Source organism: Fusarium proliferatum (genome assembly GCF_900067095.1).
Source record: "Fusarium proliferatum ET1 genome assembly, contig: FPRO_scaffold009, whole genome shotgun sequence".
Classification (NCBI taxonomy): Eukaryota; Fungi; Ascomycota; class Sordariomycetes; order Hypocreales; family Nectriaceae; genus Fusarium; species Fusarium proliferatum.
Genome location: NW_022194798.1, coordinates 694569 through 715469, shown reverse-complemented (window position 1 = coordinate 715469; position 20901 = coordinate 694569). Strand labels below are relative to the sequence as shown.

General features: G+C 46.9%; 7 protein-coding genes across 7 annotated transcripts; 3 read left to right on the top strand and 4 right to left on the bottom strand.

The window, feature by feature from the left end:
* Nucleotides 1-543: 543 nt before the first annotated feature.
* On the bottom strand, nucleotides 544-2055 carry FPRO_15544 (uncharacterized protein; the record flags this gene model as incomplete). Its single annotated transcript, XM_031220124.1, has 1 exon — nucleotides 544-2055. One exon carries the CDS (start codon nucleotides 2053-2055, stop codon nucleotides 544-546), a length of 1512 nt encoding a protein of 503 aa, XP_031085815.1.
* An 838-nt stretch (nucleotides 2056-2893) lies between these two features.
* FPRO_15545 (uncharacterized protein) lies at nucleotides 2894-4552 on the bottom strand (the record flags this gene model as incomplete). The annotated part of the gene is made up of 1 exon (XM_031220123.1): nucleotides 2894-4552. The coding sequence occupies one exon, from the start codon at nucleotides 4550-4552 to the stop codon at nucleotides 2894-2896; it is 1659 nt and encodes a 552-aa protein (XP_031085814.1).
* Nucleotides 4553-5757: 1205 nt separating this feature from the next.
* FPRO_15546 (uncharacterized protein) lies at nucleotides 5758-6328 on the top strand (the record flags this gene model as incomplete). The annotated part of the gene is made up of 2 exons (XM_031220122.1): nucleotides 5758-6113; nucleotides 6166-6328. 2 exons carry the CDS (start codon nucleotides 5758-5760, stop codon nucleotides 6326-6328), a joined length of 519 nt encoding a protein of 172 aa, XP_031085813.1.
* A 1360-nt stretch (nucleotides 6329-7688) lies between these two features.
* Nucleotides 7689-8918, top strand: FPRO_15547 (uncharacterized protein; the record flags this gene model as incomplete). The annotated part of the gene is made up of 4 exons (XM_031220121.1): nucleotides 7689-8256; nucleotides 8317-8428; nucleotides 8472-8720; nucleotides 8765-8918. The coding sequence occupies 4 exons, from the start codon at nucleotides 7689-7691 to the stop codon at nucleotides 8916-8918; spliced, it is 1083 nt and encodes a 360-aa protein (XP_031085812.1).
* Nucleotides 8919-9044: 126 nt separating this feature from the next.
* On the bottom strand, nucleotides 9045-10987 carry FPRO_15548 (uncharacterized protein; the record flags this gene model as incomplete). Its single annotated transcript, XM_031220120.1, has 7 exons — nucleotides 9045-9250; nucleotides 9297-9398; nucleotides 9446-9741; nucleotides 9786-9910; nucleotides 9955-10289; nucleotides 10340-10522; nucleotides 10570-10987. The coding sequence occupies 7 exons, from the start codon at nucleotides 10985-10987 to the stop codon at nucleotides 9045-9047; spliced, it is 1665 nt and encodes a 554-aa protein (XP_031085811.1).
* Nucleotides 10988-12896: 1909 nt separating this feature from the next.
* Nucleotides 12897-14158, top strand: FPRO_15549 (uncharacterized protein; the record flags this gene model as incomplete). Its single annotated transcript, XM_031220119.1, has 5 exons — nucleotides 12897-13040; nucleotides 13100-13136; nucleotides 13181-13646; nucleotides 13693-13823; nucleotides 13881-14158. The coding sequence occupies 5 exons, from the start codon at nucleotides 12897-12899 to the stop codon at nucleotides 14156-14158; spliced, it is 1056 nt and encodes a 351-aa protein (XP_031085810.1).
* Nucleotides 14159-18742: 4584 nt separating this feature from the next.
* On the bottom strand, nucleotides 18743-20406 carry FPRO_15550 (uncharacterized protein; the record flags this gene model as incomplete). Its single annotated transcript, XM_031220118.1, has 3 exons — nucleotides 18743-19539; nucleotides 19587-20158; nucleotides 20210-20406. 3 exons carry the CDS (start codon nucleotides 20404-20406, stop codon nucleotides 18743-18745), a joined length of 1566 nt encoding a protein of 521 aa, XP_031085809.1.
* Nucleotides 20407-20901: the final 495 nt, after the last annotated feature.

Below are 20901 nucleotides of genomic sequence, written 5' to 3'. Positions count from 1 at the left end.
CTACTGTCAGGGGCCGCGTTGCGTTGTAGATAAAAACTCGACTACCATAAGTGAGTTTTCGACTGCGCATGAGAAATCAAATTGGCTTCTCTTTGAATAGGATTATGCAAAAGACTCTGTTTTTATCAAAGATAAATCTGGGGTTTTTACTCTATAGACAGTGCCAAGCACACAATTACTTTGACGTACGTGGGAGCCATCGCGAGTCCAGTCCGCCCGAACGGGTAGCAAAAATAACCGAAAACATTGAAGTATTCTAATCTTTCCGGCGTTCTCTACTGCTGAGACTGATATTCCTGTGAATCATGGGCGTTGCAGGTTCTTCTCAAAGACCTCTCTCTAAGTGTTCTTCACATTACATTTCCGCAGCGGCAGTTCTGGGCCACCAATCCATTATCCTTCACAATAACATCAGATGTTATTGCTTTGAGAACATTTTGAAGAAATTTAATACTCATGCCTATAAAACTGCTATTGCGACCCTTTTTAATTAATGCATCAATATATGTAAGACTACTACTACATGTGAAAACATTATTAATCCTAATCATCAGGAATAAACCCCCAGCTACCACATTTTGGGTAGGACCAGTCTGAATCCCTATGTCGATCGATCTCTCTGCCATAATGGTTAACGCAAATTTGAAGTTTAGGGCATGCTGCCTGTAAATTTTCCCGTTCTTCATCAGTCAGAAGCCGATCGACCTCCAAATTGAGGAACTCCAACTTTTTTGCCTTTTTTATAGCCTCCAAAACGCGAATATTGAGATCATACTGGCCGGTGATACTGATGCTCTCTAAAGTATCAGCTCGAGAGGTAATCATGTCGCATATATCTATCTCTACTTCAAGCGAGTGAATAGGGTCCCACCGGCGGTGGCTCACTCCTTTATAATGCATGAGTCGTGGTGGACTCAAGCGCGCCAGAGCTTGGATTGATGGCCAGACATCATATAGGTGTGCCAGATAAACCTCTTCGACTACCGGCAATTGCTCCAGGAGTTGAGGGATAGCAGCAGCTTTCGTCGTCGTGAGCCAGTTGAGGTGAAGAGTCCTTAAAGTCTTTCCCCATACATGGGATGCGTCTAGCAGACTCCCCAGATCCAGATGTCCAAGAGAGTCAATCTTGAGTCGTTGAAGTGAGGGACATCGCTTGGAGATCAAAATTATATCGGATGGTTCCGAACGCGAAAGTCCTTCGACGTGCGTGAGCTGTTTCCAAAACTTCAAGAATCCCTTGTTGTTTTTATACGCCCGACTGACTTTGGAGTCAGAAGTCCTTGCATTAAGACTAAACCTCGTGACATTTGGGCAGTCAGAGAAGAGCTTTCTCAAAAATTCCAGGTGGGAGCTAGAAATCCCCTTGTTGGTCTCAACTATCTCCAAGTGCCTGAGGTTCGGACATAGTTTGGCAATCTCAAGCCAAAGGGAACTGCTATACAGGCACTTGACATTCATAGATAGTGACTGGATGAGAGGTCCCCGGCGTGGCTCAATGATCAAAGAGAACCGAAACATCAAGATGGATGGAGTCTCATCAAACATCCAACTTCGTGGGTGTTTGTACAAGTACTTCTCGAGAATTTCTTGAAATAGCCGACAGGAACAGGTCAAGGATAGCAAAGTCTTTGCTCGCAATCGTTTGCTCTGCGGACAACTGGGATAATCGCCAACAATATGATCGAAAATCACATAGTAAATCTCGGCGGGGAGATTGTAAACCCAACTTGTTTGTTGCCGTGATTCTGCTGAGTTGTGTGCTATGAGTGGCGTTGGGAATTTGTGGCGCGACCAGCTGTCAAAATACAGATCTGTAGCGACTTGAGCTCGACGCTGTGCCTCAGGGTCATCAGGACTTTGCTTTGCAATGATTCTTAGCGCCCGAATACTTTGTTGCAGTTTGCTCTCGGGCGGAATCTTTGGCAGCTTGCTCTTCTCTGGCGGAGTCTTTGGTGTCTTTTTCTTCTTAGGCCTGGAGGCTGAAGCCTCTTTTGACCCCTCAACCTTATCAACGCCCGCCTCTGGCCAACTCTTTGGTGCTTTGTTCTTCTTCATGGCGATTTGGTATTAGGATCAGTTCGGTGCGGATTTGTTTGCGAGTCAAAGGTTTGCGTAGAAGTTACGTTGCTCAAGCTTGGGTCTGAGGTATAAGGTCTCAAGGGTAGAGAGATAGCAGAAGACATGTTGCTTTATGTATGTATTTTTAGATTTGACAAGGAATTGATCTGCATTTCGAAATTAAGACTAAAAGGGGGCCTTGCGAAGTCTCATCAGAGGTGCACGCATGCCAACGAATCAGCTGGAATGTTTCCACACAGGACATGAACTCTGTCTTTACTTTGCCAGTGACCGCCAGAAAATCGAAGTCCCAGGCCAGCATACTTCGAGAAATTTCTGTTGCCTAAATCTTGTAACAGTAAAAGAATTGGGTCTTCTTCGATGAGGTCGATAGAATTGGCCTAGATAATACAATATTTTGGAGTTGCCGCGACTTTTACCATCACATTACCCACGTACACTAAGGGTTTCTTACACATTTACAGACGCCACGAGAACAAAAATAAACAAACGATGCTATATTAGGAGACCTTCTGTTATCTCTAGTTCCTGATTTAAAATGCGAAGATAATGGTATATGAGTCTCCACCGCTGACCTTCGCCGCTGATTGAAGCTCTCCCCCACAAGTCTCAACTGCAAATCAGCATCTGAACCATTATCTTTGATTACCGAGGTCGAGGGTGATTTCCCTAGAACCAATTCCAATCTATGGTCTGCGATGGCTTTTTCTCTGTTGTTATTAGGCATGGACGGTGGCTTCATGTCCGGTATTTGTCCGGAAGATGGTTGATACTTCATATACTGCACAGTCTCTCAGATTTCTGCCGCTACCTATCATATATAGTATGAACATGTAGTTAGATACTTGTAAGAATAAACTTGTAATATAAGACAAAGGTTTGCACATGTATACTGGAATATGATCTTCTCACTGTTCCAGCTACTCTCAACCGCCTCTAAATCGTCCTCCTTGTACTCCATAGTCGTCAAGGTGCACGCAGTCAAGAACTCCCTAACCACGATTAATCCTGTTTCTGACTGTCGAAACTTCGGACAAGCGGTCAGAAGACCTTCAATCTCATCTTCGGTAGGTGTGTAATGCAATGGTACCCGAAGGTTCTCCAAATTCTTTGCCTTGTGGAGGTGCTCGAAAAGATCCGTGCCAAAGTCCCAAAAGCCGAGTTCTTCATCTATGATGAAGCTATTGAGGGTCTCGGAATGCGCAAGAAAGATGTCGATGATTGCCTGATTGACGGTTTCTGAATTCGCAAAGAAATCCCAGAATATCGTATCATTAACTCGCCATTGGAATGATTTTAGGCGTGGAGCGCCCGGCTGAGCTATGGCATGGAGATCTGAAAGCTGGAAACCAGGTTGCGAACCCAAATAAAGATTCTCCAATTTTGTAAGATGGGGCAGTAGATGTGCAAGAAGTCCGTCGGTATACCTGGTTATGGGAGGATTTATAGCAAGAGACCGTAATGTTTTCCCCCATACTTTGAATCCCATATTCAGGTCTCGCAAGTTGGCTTCTTCGAACCAGTATAATTCCAGTCTTTCTAAACTGGGAATGTGAGAAGATAGCACCTCAAAAAAGTTGCACTCCCTTGGATAGTTATCCACGTTAATAGTGAAAGACCTCAGATTTGGGTAATCATACATAAGAATTTTCCGGATGCAGTCGATTGAACCACAGATTTCCAAGTGGCAAAGCTGTTTCGCAAATTTTGCGTATTGCTGCGAAAACCTTGCCACTTGCTCAAGAGTCCCGGGCCAAAACCCATCATTGATATACCAGAGTCCACCATATGTGAACTCAGTAACATTGGGACAAGCAGCAACTAAGTTTCCCAATCGTTCTGAAAAATTTTTGGGAGTCGAGTACTGCCAAACCAGTTCAAGGTGAGTGAGGTTGGTACAGAGCCTAAGGATCTCTAGCCATGCTTCGTACTGGAAATAAGGTGACCAGGATTCGCATCTCAGTGACCGGATGGTATGGGCTCTGCGAGGCTCCACACTCAGAGCGAAGTAAAGAAGCCATTGTGATCCGATATCTGTCGATAGTCGTTGGGATCTCAGGTTCGTATACAGGTACCTCTCGCAAAGTATCTGGATGGTTCTACAGGTAGATGCCAGAGATGTTAAAGTATGGGCCCGTACTTCCATCTCCCCCGGGGACTTCCCATCCCTATCGTTGACGAGGCAGTTGATTATCATGGTATAGATCTCCGTAGGCAACCGAGACACCATACCCGTTTGTGATCCAGTAAGACAATTCGATTCCCTTCTTTTGGTCGCACGTTCCCGGAGGGCCAGTTCGGCGAAGCGAAATTTGCGACACATGTCAATACCTGCTAGTGCTCTTCTCTGTGCGTCATGGTCGTAGCATCTTTGTTCTGATATAGTGCATAGGGTGTTTGTGAGTGTAGTCAAACTCTTTGCAATTGGTGTTTTCTGGGTATTAACCCTGTGAAGAAGCATGGAGATGGGCATTTTATCCTGCAATTAGACTTGTAAAAAAGAAATTTGTCTATAGTCCAAGTTCTTGGTGGATTTTCAACATATATTTATAATATCAGTCTGGTCTATCGAACAACTTTGTAGTGTAGAAAGTTTCACTATATTTGAGTTATTTTTCGAGGTCGCCGGAAGACTCTCAGAGAACCAATCAACGGTATGAATAATGCTGGACAACAATCTTGTTCAGCGACTGTGTTCACAGCCTAGCGCTTAACATTATGGGCAGCAGGCAACTACATAGCTGAATAGCAATGCTTGTATTCGTTTGCTTTGGAACACCGAAGTCTGTCAGCTCCCAGGTGTCAATACAGATGAACGTAACTACGAATTACGCATAGGTAGCAAGTCTAGGGAGAACTTGCTTCGTTTATGGGTATATGTTTCCGAGTTAATATAATATGGCGATAATCAGACGTCAAGGGTAGTTGTGCTAATAGAAAATCGAGAACTGCAAGAAAGGATTAGCCGAACCTAGAACGTGTTCAAGACAAGCTCCCTTACCAATGGTCTTTAGCCAAGAGTGGAGTGTTCAAGAGCCGACAGCAGAAACAGTCCATCAAAAGGTCTTTGAGGATTGCCTTTGTTCTTTGCCGTTGTGTACTGGGGCCGAAGCTTCTTTCGACCTCTCAACCTTATCACGAGTAACTTCTCAAAGCCTCCAATCACAGGTCTTATCCTAATCTTGCTCGCACTACCCCATTTCTCACTTCAGCCACAGTTGAGTTTTCAATCATAATCGTACATCTTTTCGGAAAAACACCCAGGGCGCTCTGCCTCTGCCTCTGCCTTTGCGTGAGGTTCCTGCAGATGACGTGCCCGAACCCCACATCACGACATGTCGCGCCATGTGAGTCGACCAGGGTCGTGATGAATGAGAGCGTCAAAACAGTCCTGCATTCGTCATTTCTAATCAATATTGCAATTAGTAAATCTGACTAATGTCTCTAATTCTCTCAGCTCCCGCCTCACCGCTATATTCCGGGAACGGCTCGTCGGCATACGATATTCGACGGAGTAATCGCACAATTCCATATTACAAATGCGCGATTAATAGATCATAGTATATGTATGAATGCTGCGATATCCTTAACAGTAACATAACTACCCCATATCAATCAATCAATCTCTGTTTCACTACTTGAGTCAGCCACATCGAGTTACCAATTCACACCGTCAAAATGCCTACCTCTCTATACGACCTCATCATCCCCACCTTCATCAAGGGTCTCCAAACCTTTGACCATGTCCTCACAAAAGCCGAGCAATACGCCAAAGAAAAGGGGCTCGACGCCGATGAAGTCTTTCCCCAAGCCAGGCTCGTAGACGACCAACTTCCCCTCGTCTTCCAAGTGCAAACTGCCACCAAAGCTGTTCAGACCACCATTGGCCGTCTAACAGGCGTTGAGCCCACATTTTTCGAGGACAATGAAAAGACCATTGCCGACCTGCACGCCCGAATCCAAAAGGCTCTCGAGGCTGTAAAGAGCGTGAAGCCTGAGGACGTCAACTCGCGAGAGGATGTCAAGGTGGATCTGTAAGTTTCGCCACAAAAGTGTATACTGCGACATTCCACTGACTCTTGAAAGCCCCCGGCCTGACAGGATCCTCCATCTCACCGTCAAGGAGGCTACACTCTACCACGGCCAGACAAACTTCTTTTTCCACATCGTCACTGGCTACTCCATTTTACGTGCACAGGGCGTACCTATTGGAAAGGCCGATTATCTCGGAAGCTTTCTTGCGCAGTAAGTGGAGCAGGTAGAACTAAGAATAATCAAATGATCAAATGGCTTTCCACGTGGCATCCTCATGCTTATGAGGTTTTGAATACCTGGAACAGTGACAAGTACATTTCTTGGCCCAAACTCTGAACGTGAAAAGATCATGAAACCAAAAGTTGAAGACTCCCGAGTTGGTCTGTCATGGAGCTCCCTGTGCCAACAAGCCATTGCACAACTAATAGCCTCTGAGAAGTTCAAGAAGTAAGTCTTTCACAGAATTCTGGTCCCTCGCCATTCATTGTCATGTAAAATGTTTTTGGCCACCAGTAACGCAAACGACACAAGCTTGCGCCCTCTCGGGCGCCGCCGTGCTTCTATTACGCTACGAAGGATCATCATTGAACATGGGGTAAATTTTCTTACCATCCTTAAATTTCGCGTTATTTCTTAAGGTTAATTTCGCTCTTCGTGATGAAACCCAATTGTCCTCCGAGGCATCCTGATGCCCAGCCCAGACCCCATTCTACACTTCGTCCGCTTTTCGCCGCCGATATGAGGCTAATACCATTTTCATGGCCATTCTTGGCCTCGCTGTACCGTCACTGACATTGGATTACCATAAAACCAGTGCAAATTCGACACTGGAAAGGGCGATCGCTGCCATTGGTAAGGAAGGGCTCTCAAAACTGCGGCACGTAACATACGAATGCCGAAGGTGAATCACCCCACCCAAATATGCTGTAACTAAGCTTATGATATTAGAATCTACCGCTCTCGAAGTCTTATGCAAAGCTACAATCTCATGCGTGCAGATGTATCAGCAGCAACATCGGGAACACAAAGCATCTCCTATGAAGTAGACTATCCATTGCTGCGTCAGCGAATCGACCGCCGTATACAGCCTTCACGTGAGTGTAGCAAACATGTTTTTTTTGGCAGCAACTGACAACTTAGACTCGTGGGGATGGGCATCTCGTCAGTTGGAGCCCTATAATTCTCTCTTATGGTTTGGACTGGTGATGGTGACTCTGCTTGCTTTGTTAAGGGGAACCAAGTCTTCCTTCCCCGGAACGTTACATCTGGCTGTGTAGATCGTATGATTGATATCTTACATTTAGGCCGAATGCTTGCTAACTTACGTAGCTGCATTGGCTGGCAACCTTGCTACCGAGGCTCTCATGAGGTCCCCTGGTCTTGTTGAGCGAGTAAGTCAAGTCGACGTTCGTACCGTCAAGTATGATGTTGACAGTTCAAGATTCGACAGTCTAAAAGTTCCGAAGAACGCGAGGTTGATATAAACGGCATCACATTTCCCGCGGGTATGTTTTGAGACTTATGACCGGTCATTTTGCTAAAAGCATATAGTCTATAGCAATCTCGACAAGCTCATGCTTATCGTCGATTCGGAGACATACCTACCATATATCGCCCGTTCAGAAGAACAACATCCAATCTACGGGAACGCTACAAAAGATGTATACCTCTCAAACTACAAAGAGGTCCAGGGAATTAAGTTCCCCCATACTATTCAAACTATTTACAGCGCATCTAGCCGACGACTCAACGTGGTTCTCGAAGACTTTGTCATTGACAAGATCAACGCCACGGCGAAGTTCAGCGACAACTTCTTCGATCTCGTTCCTCACGGTCAGAAAGCAAAGATATCTGAAAAGCCTCCTGGTGTTCCCAGTGGTCTTGTCACAGATTACAGCACAAGTTTCCTCGGGTCACCAGTCAAGAATGTCAGCGTTGATGCTTTAAAGGCACTTAGCCCTATTGATCTTCTGCAGGTGCATTGGCTTATCGTCGATGATAGCCGTCCTCTTGGGTTTAAGCAGGTTATTATTGAGTTTGAGACTGAAGTTATTGTGTGTGATGCACCGCTCTTTTGGAGTGAGGCTGTCATGGAATGGATTAAGAATAATATCGGCAAGAAGGTTGCCTATGTCGCGGTGCGTATATCATAGCAAGGGTTGGTCGTTGACTAATAATCTAGCCTTTCACATCATCATCGAGATCATAGTGGTGGCGTAGCCGATTACGTCCGTGCTGGTGCCAAGTTGATCATCCCCGAGATGGCAGTGGATTACTGGTCAAGCGTTCCAGGAGCCCAATTCATCACTTTCAAGTATGTTCAACCTCTGTTACAGTATTCCGCTGATAAGCCTTAGTCAAACACACCCTTACGTTCATCGCGACGATAAGGTCCAAGCATGGTTCAACTGGGCTGATCAGGCGCCTCATGCAGCTGACTGGACTTATGTGATGGTTACAAAGCGATGTCCTAATAAGGACTCTAATATCTTTGTCTACGAGGCTGATACTTGGGAAGCTGGACTTAGTGCTGACTTGGGTAACCAGCAGCAGATGAGGCAGTGGTTGGATCAGCTTTTGGATGACGGTCTGCCAAGATCTGCAACGTGAGTAACCGTCATTGCAAATGGATTTGGCTAACTTCTTGTAGTGTGATGCCTATGCATGGAATGATTACTCAGTTGGAACAACTGATCAATATCACGGCTTATCCATATCCTAATTTCGACATTAGTCGCTGGAGGAGGAAGGGTGCCGCGTTGTGTGATAAAAACTCCGCAAAGAATGGTAAGGACGATCAGTGACCCGAGTTCCGTGTCAGCTAGTTGCTATAGCCGATCGTACATTATTGCTGGTCTTTCTGGCGATAACATTCTGTTCGTTTGAGCGTGACTCTTCCTCAAACTCTCCCAAAAACACCAACAAATATCCTATGCTTCAACCTTGGCTTCGGCTCGTGCAGTAAACACCATATCCAGCCTTGGCAGTTCCAGAGTGTAACAATCTCTTAGGCCGTCGATGAAAGCCTGAGGATTGGTCCCTGGTGCGAGGGCAATATTGTATCGCGAGAGAATATCCATGAGGACATAGCGCATCTCCATAAGACCAAGTTGCTTTCCAGCACAAACGCCACGACCTATCTTGTCAGCTTCTTTCTACCGTTCGGAGAATAGCAGACTTGCCAGTTGAGAATGGTGCGTAGACTGAAGCGTCTTTGATCAGCTCCGGTCTGGTAGTCCATCGCTCAGGAATAAACTCGTTTGGCTTCTCAAAGCAACGTTTATCTATGTCCAATTAGCAAGAATTCATATAAACTTATCATCAAGCATACCTCTATACATTGTGTAAGAAGGATTGTGTATAATTGTATCTCCAGGTATGTAGACATCGTCAAGCTGCAGCCCTTCCGGAGGAGTCATCCTTGGCACACCTGAAGGAACAACAGGATAAAGACGAAGAGACTCATCGATACATGCTTGGAGATACTGTAGCTTGCTCAAGGAAACTAGGTCATATTCATCGTGGGTGCTCTTGTATTCGTCGATCTCAGCCTGGAGCTTTGCCAGTACATGAGGGTGGAGTACGAGATGGTGCAAGAGACAGGTCGTGGAAGAGGAAGTCGTATCACTGAGACATTAGCGTAATACTGAGATGTTCTAGCATAGCCTTACCTGCCGGCGATGATAATGAGATGAGCATCACCACAAAGATTATCGAAGTCCTGCTGAGTAGGCTTCTCAATCGCATCGTAATCCTCCAGAATACTACTAAAAACATCTGGTTCCGCCGGTGGGTTCTACGCCGGTTAGTCAAGTATTGTCCTCTTCTTGGAATACATACCTTTCGTCGACTCTCGACTTGATTCCTGACATAGGCCTGAAAAGCCAAGTATGACTTGTTCACGATTGGGATGGATGAAACAAGAGGGAAGAACCAGATCATTCGTCGGAATGCGCCCATGAAACCTTGGGTTTTGTGGGACTCAGTGAAGAAGTGGTGCTCGACGCCCCTTTCAAGCAAGTCGAAGCTTTTCCCGAAGGAAAGATCACCCATGATGTCAAAGGTGTAAAAGTTTACCCACAGGGCGATATTGAATGGCTTACCCTTCGCTTCATCAATGCGGTCAGTGAGAAGTTTGGTGTATTTGAGCACTCGGTGCTCATAATCGCGCAAGGCTGCTCATCGTAAGCGTTCATCTCCTGAGGCTAGGGGAATGGCTCGGTACCTTTTGTAGTGAACGCTCTATCCCATGCTTTACGGCGGATGGCATGTTCTTTCTTTCGTCGCTCAGAGAGAAGCATTACCCATGGATGGGTGATGCCATAGAAAGGCGATTTGACGACCGGGGATGAGGGAGCGTGAATGGGCCGGAATGAACTTGGTGTTGCGATCGATATCTCGGTAGGTCCTGAGAATAATTAGCCGAGAGTATATTAATAGCGTAAGTCAACTTGCCAATTCTCACGATGTCTCCATACTTCTCATGAAGCTTTTGGACTTCAAGGTACATATGCTCTTCATCTACCGCTAGATAAGTAGCGTAGACCGTTGAGAGACGAGCAATAAATGGACCCGGGAAATGGTTCAGTCGGTGAAAGAATGCTCTATATGATAGGATACTGATTGTGAGCCCAGCAGCAAATGATGCGAACCATTTGTTGGTGACTGATAAAGCTTGCCAGACTGAAAATGAGTAGAGTTGGGTGAGAAACAACGAGACAGTGACCTCATACGTTGCCCATGTCTTGATAAACTTGACAGTCCAAAGGTCCCATTCTCCTTTTCGTAGAACAAAGATATGCACGAACACTCCAAGGATGAATGCGGCGCCAAAGGCCTGCGGAGTCTCAAGATGAGCTTCAGTCAACAGCATACTGACGGTTAGCGGATTGCGCAAAGCAGGATACGAGAGAAGAAACCCGCTTCAATTTCCGAGACATGGCCAGCTTCTTGTATCCAACCTTCTCCCAACAAACCAAGGCCTAATGACGAAACAGGTTGCAGGAACTTTTGGGGGCCGATATGCGTTATAGGTTGTTGTCAAAAAGTGGGTTGCAGCGAGTGCCTTGGCGAATTACCAACCAGCGAATGCGCTTATTCAACGTCTGTATTAGTCCTTTGTAGGCTCTATGCAGCGCGCTCGGCATTATCTCTTGGCTAAATTACATCAGTCCAGGCTTTTCCGGCTGGATGATGTGATGGTCTTGTGCAGGATAAATGATATCATTGGCTTTTCATTGGGTTGCAGATGGACACGCTTCGTGGCTCTATGCAGATACAGCGGCCGCTGGATGCTGTAAATGGGCTTGCATCCGAGACATTTTTATGTGTGCATTTACGTATCTGGATAGATCATCCATCGAAAGAAGACAGAGGGAGAAGAGACAAGATCGACCTTCCGATGCACTTCATAAGACTGCTTGTTCGGCAATGGATGTCCTTTATTATCAATCTCCAGGAGTGGATACTGTGAAGGATTTCATGTGAAGACAGTGAAGATGCATGAAGGCGGCGTATAAGGCCTCCCGACACCAGAGACGCGTTCAGCGAGTACGTTCCGTTCAGATCATTTCCTGATCCAGCGTTACAAAATACAAACACCCTTTGCCATTCGAAAGCCTGCTTTTGATTATATATAGCACACGTAATTGGCTCCCGCTTTCGCTGCGGACGATCGGATATGGTCTGCTCCGTCGCATATCATGATTTAATATTGGGTCGCATTAGATTGTGTTCACTCATACGACCAACTCGGTCTCACCAGCCAAAGTGATTCCGATATTGAATAGGTTTTATGCAGGGAAACTAATCCTTTTATGACTGACCCAAGCTGCAACAGAAGATGAAATAAGGTGCTGATACCTCACTACGATTATTTGTATGTCAGGGCCTGCGAATCACGGCAGTAAACCACTGCTTAGCGCCGGCCCTGGTTATCAGCACTGTTGCACACCCAAATGTTCCCGCGGGGAAGCTCCCCGGGCAGACTTTTATCCTTGGAGCCCAGAATCGTAGGTGCAGTCTTGCAGATCAACTGGCGGCAGTGATCAACGATTGTAGAAAACCCTTGGTGTAAATGAGACCGCGGCTTAAAACTTCGCCTATGATTGATTGATCACGAATTGAGTTTCACTTCATTAAGCGAAGTCGATAGCTTGGCATCGTAACTAACCAAAAGCCGTTTAGACATGAGTCCACTTTGAGATAGCGATTTATGATCGCCACGGAGCATCACGGCTCAACCTCCGATCCAAAGAGGGGTTCGATATCACAGAACCTTGGTGACCAATTGACAGAGGGAACTCGTGCCCAACAAGTGTCATTATAATCATCAAAAAGCCACGACAAATATTTTTTCTTCAAAGTAATAGTCTAGACTCTCCAACTATTGACCATTTCGTATCTTTCGCAAACGTTGAAAGCCATCGGGTTCCCCTCCGATATGAGCTAAACCTCACTCACCCAAGAACTCCGTCTTTCTGCGGATCCCAGAGCCATTACGGGCCCTAAACCCCGGATTTTCCTCCATCGGCGATGGCACCTTTAAATCTGGTCCCGAAAGCTCGGCGTCCAAACGGCGAGGCTTTTTTTCAAGACGAATGATGACCTTTCCCCCTCTTGTTTATGGTTCCCCGCTCGTAAAACGGCCGAGGCAGAGATAAGAACAACTTCTCCTCTTTTCATCTCGTCATTGTCCTGGGCTGTTCGAGCAGTTTGGATGACCAAGATGATCTCGCGACCTTTGTAAACGTACCGTAGGCAATAGAGACGGACTCGGCGTCATGGCCGGGCTGCAGCTCGATATCTATGCAGCCATCAGCATCACTTGGGTCGCGGCCTTTCTGGCCCTCAGTCTGCGGCTCAAGGCGCGACGAATGACGAAAATGAGCCTTTGGTTCGATGATTACTTCGCCATAATTGCCTTGGTAGGATTGGCTCTATCACTGCTGAAGATCAATGCGCACGTACTAAAAGTACATTCCAGCTCTTTGTGACAAGTTACTGTTCCGTCACGATATACTGTACGATACCCTCCAATCCGACCGCAGTCGCTTACCTAGTCTAGGGACGCATAGCTACAAACTCGGCCAATCCATCCTCACGATCGCAGACCTAACCGAAGCGAACCGTATCCAAGACCGATCGCGACTTTTACTCTGGATCTGCGAACTTCTGTACGCCTCGTCGATTGCGTTCTGCAAACTCAGCATTCTCTGTTTTTACTGGCGCGTCTTTCAGTACACCTCAATTCGTTACGCCATCATCATCTTGCTTGTCGCCGTCAGCATATGGATCACTATTCGGACTTTCATGGTCCTCTTTCACTGCGTGCCGATAAGAGCATATTGGGATAAGAGCATACAAGGCGCCAAATGCCCGTTTAACGAAGCGAATTTCTTCTTTGCTACGATTCTTGTACACACGACTATGGACTGCGTTATCTTGATCTTACCCGTCATCGAAGTTATGAAGATGACACTACCTTTATCGCAAAAACTGGCCGTTGTTGGGCTTTTTACATCTGGAACCATGTACGTTGAGCTTCTTTTGGTAATTTGCTGGTCTAACCATGAGTAGAGTATGCGTCGCGTCGATATTCGTTTTGGTGTATTCCAAGTTATATAACCCTCGAACGGACGATATTCCAAAAGACATGGCACAGAGCATGATGTGGGCAGCCGTCGAAATAAATATGGCAGTTTTCTCCGGTAAAAACTGGCCTCCCTGGCCACTCCATCGAGCTCCCTTGCTGACAGATGTTGCAGCTTGTCTCCCCATGCTACGACCCATTTTTCGTCACTTTCTTCCAGGACTCTCGACAACAGAACAGTCAGCACAAGCACGGATCAGTTTACCAAATGTTGTCCTACCTGGAGTAAGGCTCACTGAAACGAGGTCAAAGAAGCGGGAGTCTCGAAGGTCAGGCATGTCTAACGGGCTGTATGACCCGGAGTTGGGTGTTTTTCATGGATTTTCGGATATATCAAGCATCAGGAGCGTGGCGTCTAGATCAGATAGCGAATCCACGCCGAGGAGCACATAATATTAATATTATATTCATACTTAAAGCTTTGTATTTGTTCCATAATAAGTTGTTCTGGGTCAACCAGAGCCAGAGTCCACTGACTATCGGCTCGAAGACTTCGCCTGTACCATTATGACTACATATTTGAATTCTCGTAGAATGTCAATTCTAGGCACTGGTTTATACGATCCTAGGCAGAGTTGATATAGTAGTTCATGTCGAATGAGAACCAAAAGCCGAGGACAATGGCTGTCTTTTGAGAAACGGGACCGAGGTTTGCCTAAGCTGTATGCGGTTTCCTTTGAGCACAGTATATCCTTGCAGTATTTATGGTTCGTCAGCTGCTTCTCGCGCTCATCACGCTCGCGTCTTGGGGATCTTATCAATGTTCCGACCCTCCACTAGGCTCAGGCCATACTTTGCCTTGCAGAGAGTACCAAGCATCCATTGGTGTCCATGCTCCTCAGTGGTGCCGGTCAATGCGAGGACCAGTCTGAAATCTAAGTCCTTGATATGATGTTCAGTGATGCCCTCCTGTGTCTTGACGGACTTGATGGCGCAATACAGGTCGATGTTTGCTAGACTCGGTACTCTGTTCGTCCGGGAGAGACTTCAACCATTGAGGTTCCGTGTTCGATCAGGAGAAGGTTGCGCAATGATGTTCAGATATGGTATGCAGCCTTCTCTCGTTTTCCAACTGCTTCAACATCATTATTTATCGTAGATTTTGTGCCGGCATCCCCTTATATTGGGCCCGACTCGTCAGATCTGTCGTCGCCAACAGTCCGCCGGTAAGGATCCGGGTCGTCGTCGCCGCTCCTCCCATCGGTCATGAGACCTTTGCACTCGTGTGCTGATTTGGTGCCATAGCTTCGTAGGTCTCAAAACGGTTGTGCAGTCGAAGGTACCAAGGTTCGTCCAACTTTCATAGTTCCGTAAGCTGGTGAGAATATGAGGGCGTAAATGTGGATGACAAGGCCAGTAAGTACAAGAAGTACCATAGCAAGAATGACACCTCTTTGTCGGCTGAGGCGATCGAAAGTAATAACGTCCATCCTGAATATCCAGTGCAGTGACAGTATGATCTGGTTGATCGTCGGTTCTAGTGGATACAATACACAGGACAAAAGAACGGTTGGCTGACGAATTTCTTGGGGCCAAGACAACCTTTTGTAAGAATTGGGAAATTGGGTTTGGGCTTACTGTCTCCATTTCGCGTCATTTCCAATAGCGGCACAGCCCAGAGCGACCACCGAGATGTTGGTTGGTTGCGATGTGGAGTCATGGAGGATCCTTTAGTGAGGCTAATTGGGTTTATCGTAAGTCTGAGACAGGGATCTCTGATGACATTGGTCAGACGGGACCAGCACTCGAACCGTCCATCCGACGCGTACTAACAGTACAATTCTCCGACAAACTGTCCATCATGGTTAATTATTAATGTAACCATAAAGTCAATCACTCGAATCTTCAGGACTATGATCTACATAGAGTACGGCGCATGGTGATGTTATGTTCAAGGTTCTGAAACAGCCGTGACGAGTCCAACTCTTCAATGTCCCTGGTAAGCAGGACCAACGTCAGATGACACTGATGACAACATCAGTCCGAGCGTGCATCTTGCGCAGTCCCAACTGCAGCTGAATGTCCCGTCTACCAGAAGTCATGTCAGCGCCAATGGACCTATCCCTTGTAACCGCATGCGGCACAGCCTTTGAATGGACGTCGCCCATCTTCTCTGCTTACTTCCATCAAGACGACGTTGCATCAATGGAGGGCTTTACTTGGCAATTGGGCTCAGCGAGGAACCGAAGAGGAACATTTTACGTGCCCCTGCATTTGACTCCGCTCAGGTCGCTTGCAGTGCTGTCATTGCCATGGATCATGTCGTGTTCTAGAACGGCCATTTATGGGACGGAGACCTGATCTGGAATGTGCCAAGAAGTGTTGGTCGTTAGTTTACAGCTGTTGGTTGAGGATGGGACCCTAGCTAACGAACCTGTTACTGATGTCGGTAAATATAGTGGGGGCGCTAACAATGATGTTAGCATCAAAAGTCAATAGTTGCCCAATAGTTACGGAGTGGCCGGAGAGCAGCTGAAGCAAAATGAGATATCGTCCAGCTTGAGGAAACTGATATTGCAAGTCTCCTTTTGAGGTCCAATAGTGTACCAGTCCGTTCTTCACGTCTTGTGTTAAAAAAGAAATACTCACTGTTTGAGCACTCAGCAGATGGAGAGGAACACCCGCGAATCACTGTTATTTAACCTGTACCAGCCGAGTTGCCAATCGCGTCTCGACTCGGGACGCGCCTGTCAGCTAGCTACCCTGTATCTCAGCATCTTGGTATCAAAAAGTTCTTAAATAACTTATAAAAAGAAAAAGGCTTCCAATAGTTTGCGAAATCATTTCCTAGTCCTCTTTGCCTCCCAAGCGCCTCAACAGGCCAGGTCGAGCTTATAGACATAGCTTCGCATATCCTGCAGAACCGATTTAACAGGAGTATCATACGCCATTTCTACCCCGTGGTGATCCTCGAACCATCCCTCCTAACACCGCTCGTCAATAACGGCATAACGCGACCATGGATGTCGAATATAAGGGACCCAGAGTCGCCACATTTGAAAAATGCGCTACCATCAAGTCCTATGGTGCACCATTCCTGAGAAGTGAAAAGCACGCCGTCAATAGACTTGCGGACGACAAATCTGATTTCGTCTATACTTCCGATACTGAATCCGGACTTTCCTCCATGTATCATCCCAATTAAACCTCGGGGTGGATCTCAGGCTTGGATTACGGCTTCCAAGTCTTTCAGGGACATAACATGTGGCCCAATAGTGACTTCAGACTGAAGTCGAAAACCGATAATGTCATACACCCCCTTAGACTCGAGTATCTCCCCGAATAGTCCTGTTACTGGCAGTTTGTCCCTAAGTTGGGATAGTTCAGTTGTATGTTTATCTTTAGCTAGTTTGATAAGCGCCCAGTCCATTGACCTCCCCTCTGAGACCCTAAATGGTGGTGAAAACTCAACATGACCGAAAGCAGAAAACTTCTGATCGGCAGATTGATCCTCAAAAAGGGGTTTGTAGGCTTGAAATTTAGTGAAGCTGACTTTGTTCAGTTGCTGTTGCTCCAAGTAGGTTTCTTTCTGGAGGTCTCCCCCGCGAGGACTATGTATCACCCTGTAAAGCTCTTTATCTTCGTTTTGAAAAGCCTTTTGCGTTTCATCGAAGGTGATCTGTCCAGGCTGTGTGATATCCGGTGATTCTTTTCTAACTCAGGAGTTGTCGAGAGGCTGTTCTTTGCTGTATACCACATGCCGACACATCAGGGTATATGTGGTTGTGGCATCTTGACTATCGGGAAGGTATAAGCCCTTGGTGCCTTCTTGTTTCCGGTTGTCAAGTGCGGCGATATTGGTACCAATGTACTCTGTGAAATGGAATCTACACCTACTTGTAACCCGCCGCACTGGTCAACGGGCCAGGGAGAAGTCGCCCGTTGTGGAGTGGGAGCGGCTGCTGTTCCTGTTCTCCTTCTGGGGGACTGAGAGAGGCCGATATAGCTCTAAAGAGCTTGCCCTCTTTCATTTCAACTTCTACATCCCATAGACCATATTATCGAGGATTGACTCGCATGCACAAACCGCCTCGTACCTTTGGTTGAACGTGGTTGAGTTTTCTGGGATAGTAATAGGCATCGTGACTTGGCCTGCCACTTTCTCCACGGCGAGGGCGTCGTTAAATAGAACCTTCAGGATATTAATGGCTGTCCAGTTCAAGTTGTCCAGAGCGTTTATGATACCGATTTGGAGCTGGCTGTTCGGCTCATTCCATGGTTATTATATGGCGTGGCCTGTAGTAACTGCTAGCCTCTTTTCCTCTGGAAACCCAGAGTAATTGTGGTGAGAACAGGCTATGGTACTTGAGCATGCAACCAGGAGTGGCGAGCTTGGGAGACTATGGAATAGCCCCGTCGCTTCTTCACTGGGTGGCACTGGCGGCGTGCTGGTGATTTCTTGATCGGAGCCCAGTGGCATAGGATGGCCGAATCGACCATATTGTGCGGGATTGCGAGACGCCATGCTGGAAAAGTCAAATTCACTTCTTAGTTCCTTGTGCTTTCTTTTCTAAGTGGCTAGGGCAGGCAACAAAGTAGGGGAAAACAAAGAGGCAATTTCGGACGTCATTCGTGTGGCGTGGCGAAACCAAGTAAAAAGTCCCTAGAATATTATCACGACAAAGCAGCTACTCCCATGAAAACCCTGAACCAGCTCCGGTTCAAGGGGATCCATGTTAGCAATGGGCTCACCCGGCTATTGAGAGCCTAGGCCGTAGGATGCCAGAAAATATTAGATCTTCTTATAAGGTATTAAACTAAACTAAACAAAAGATGTCCCATATTTAATAAAGATATCCTAAATTTATATCAAGTTATCGAAATTTTATTTAACTTTAGATCAAGGTCCTATGTTTTCTGTTCCCCTTAGGTGGCATCCAAGAACTCAATGAAAGCCAGTCAGCGTCGTGAAAGCAAATTTGGTCAAAGAAGGTCTATTTTATATGTATTGCAATGTTCGAGCGTTCGGCAACATAATCATTCGGATGCGTTGGCAACGACAAAGTCAAGAATGGTCAAGTTGGGGCCATTCCAATGCTTTCTAGCATGTGTAAGCCACAACCCAACAGCAATAGCTAGGACGGCGACCATGACTGGGCCGCAGTAGTTCATGTTCTCACCAGTGACTGGGAGAGTTGATGGAAAGGGGAGGAAGATAATGACATATAGTGTGTAAACCAGAGCAAAGACATTAACGGGAAGACCGAAGCGACCAAGGTTCCATTCGCCAAGTTTGATAGAAGACCCTGAAAGGCGAACATAGATGATGCTTGCAATGGCGATAGCGTAGCTGAGGTACAGAGCCAAGGACGAGAGCGATGTAATGGCACCGAAAGCAACATAGGAGGTGTTGCCAATGTTGAGGAGGTTCAGAGCGCAGACAAGGAAGACCGTGAGGATGATGGAGCGTGTAGGCACGCGATGGGTAGGACTGACATAGGCAAAGTAAGCAGGCATACCACCATCACGGGACCAAGCCCACGTCAGACGGGAGACGGAAGCAATGTTGGCAAGGTTGACACTGAACGAGATGATGAAGAGACCAGCGATCATTGCAGTGGTGGCCTTGTTGGAGCCAGTCACGTTGAGGAGGATGGCCTGGATCTGACTAGGTTGCTCAAGCATGTCTTCGACGGAGCCCATGGCGGAGATGAGAACATTGACCATGATGAAGCCGAGGACGCCGTTCATGAAGATGGACCAGAACATGGCGCGAGGGACGGCAGACTTGGCCTTTCGGGTCTCTTCGGACATATGGATAGCACTGTCAAAGCCTGAAACAGTCAGCGAGGTCATGATGCGAACTCTTATAGTTACTTACCGGTAAAGCTCCAGACGCAGGTCAGCATGCCCAGGTTCCATGCGATGTACTCATTGTCCCAACCAGACGAGATGTTGCGCTGCAGCCAGAAGGACGAAGGGTTCCGAGGGCCCATCACGACTAGCACAACGACAAAAATGACGAAGAGACAAACGTGAAGCACACCGGCAACAAGCTCTACCCATGGAATGAGCTTGAAGGCGTAGACGTTCATCAACCCGTGGACTAAGCACATGGCGATGACAAGAACGGAGGTATGCCAGCCACCAGCGACATAACCGGGATGATTGATGCTGATCATCGACTCGAGTAGGATGATAGTTACGTTCGCGATAGCGGCCAACAGCGACACGTAGCCGAACCATGTCGACCAGCCTTGGATCCAAGTCGCGAATCGCTTCACCGATTGAGGAGCCATGTAAAATGTCCAGTGGTACTGTGCGCCCGCGACAGGCTGGATCGAAGCCATCTCTCCCAACGATGCAGCCTGGGAAATGGCGCCGCAGAAGACGATGATGAAGCTAAACAGGAAAGTTTGCGGTCCGCCATTGAAGAGGGCAAAGTACATATTTCTATCAACATCAGCATCTTTCCGACCGTGACATAGAGGAAGAGTAACTTACGAGCACATACCCTCCCATAATGCCATGTACGTCAACGAAAAAGCAAAAAGCTGCGAAAAAGAAAACACCTTTCGCGTTCGGGTGACATTGTAGATGTTGGAGTCCTCAGGCGGCCTAGCCGAAGCGTCAACGCTCACAGGAACAGGCTGCTGTTTGCCCGAGGCTTCCAACTCAATGCTGTTACTACCGTGCGACATCGTGAACCCAGGTTATGCGAGCGATATTGAATGCAGGAACACGAACCAACAGATTTCTGGGCTTGGGTGCAAGCAGATCCTCAGGTATAAAAGTGCCAGCAACGGATTACCTACAAAGTGGGACCTGTCGGGGAAATGCGAACGAACTATTGCCTGAAACAAGTAAAGAATCTCTGGGATCAAAGTTGAGCGACAGATCCTCAACGGATGGAGGAGAGTTAGGCGAGGCGAGATTGCCGCGAATAAGGCCGGCAATGAAATCGAACGGTTTTGTCTGAAGGATTGTGGCGTCGCAGATCATTTCTCATTGGGAAATATCTCGTGGAACCGCTTGAGATGTAACGCCAAGTGGACTCGAAGGAATAATGCTAGCAGGGACAGGGCTTTATCTACCAACAGCCACAATAGATATCATGTTTTCGTGTTCTCTTTGCTCTTTTCTTTACGATCAGTAATGAGTGAAGAGAAGAGGAAAGAGAGGTTGCATGCTTGGCT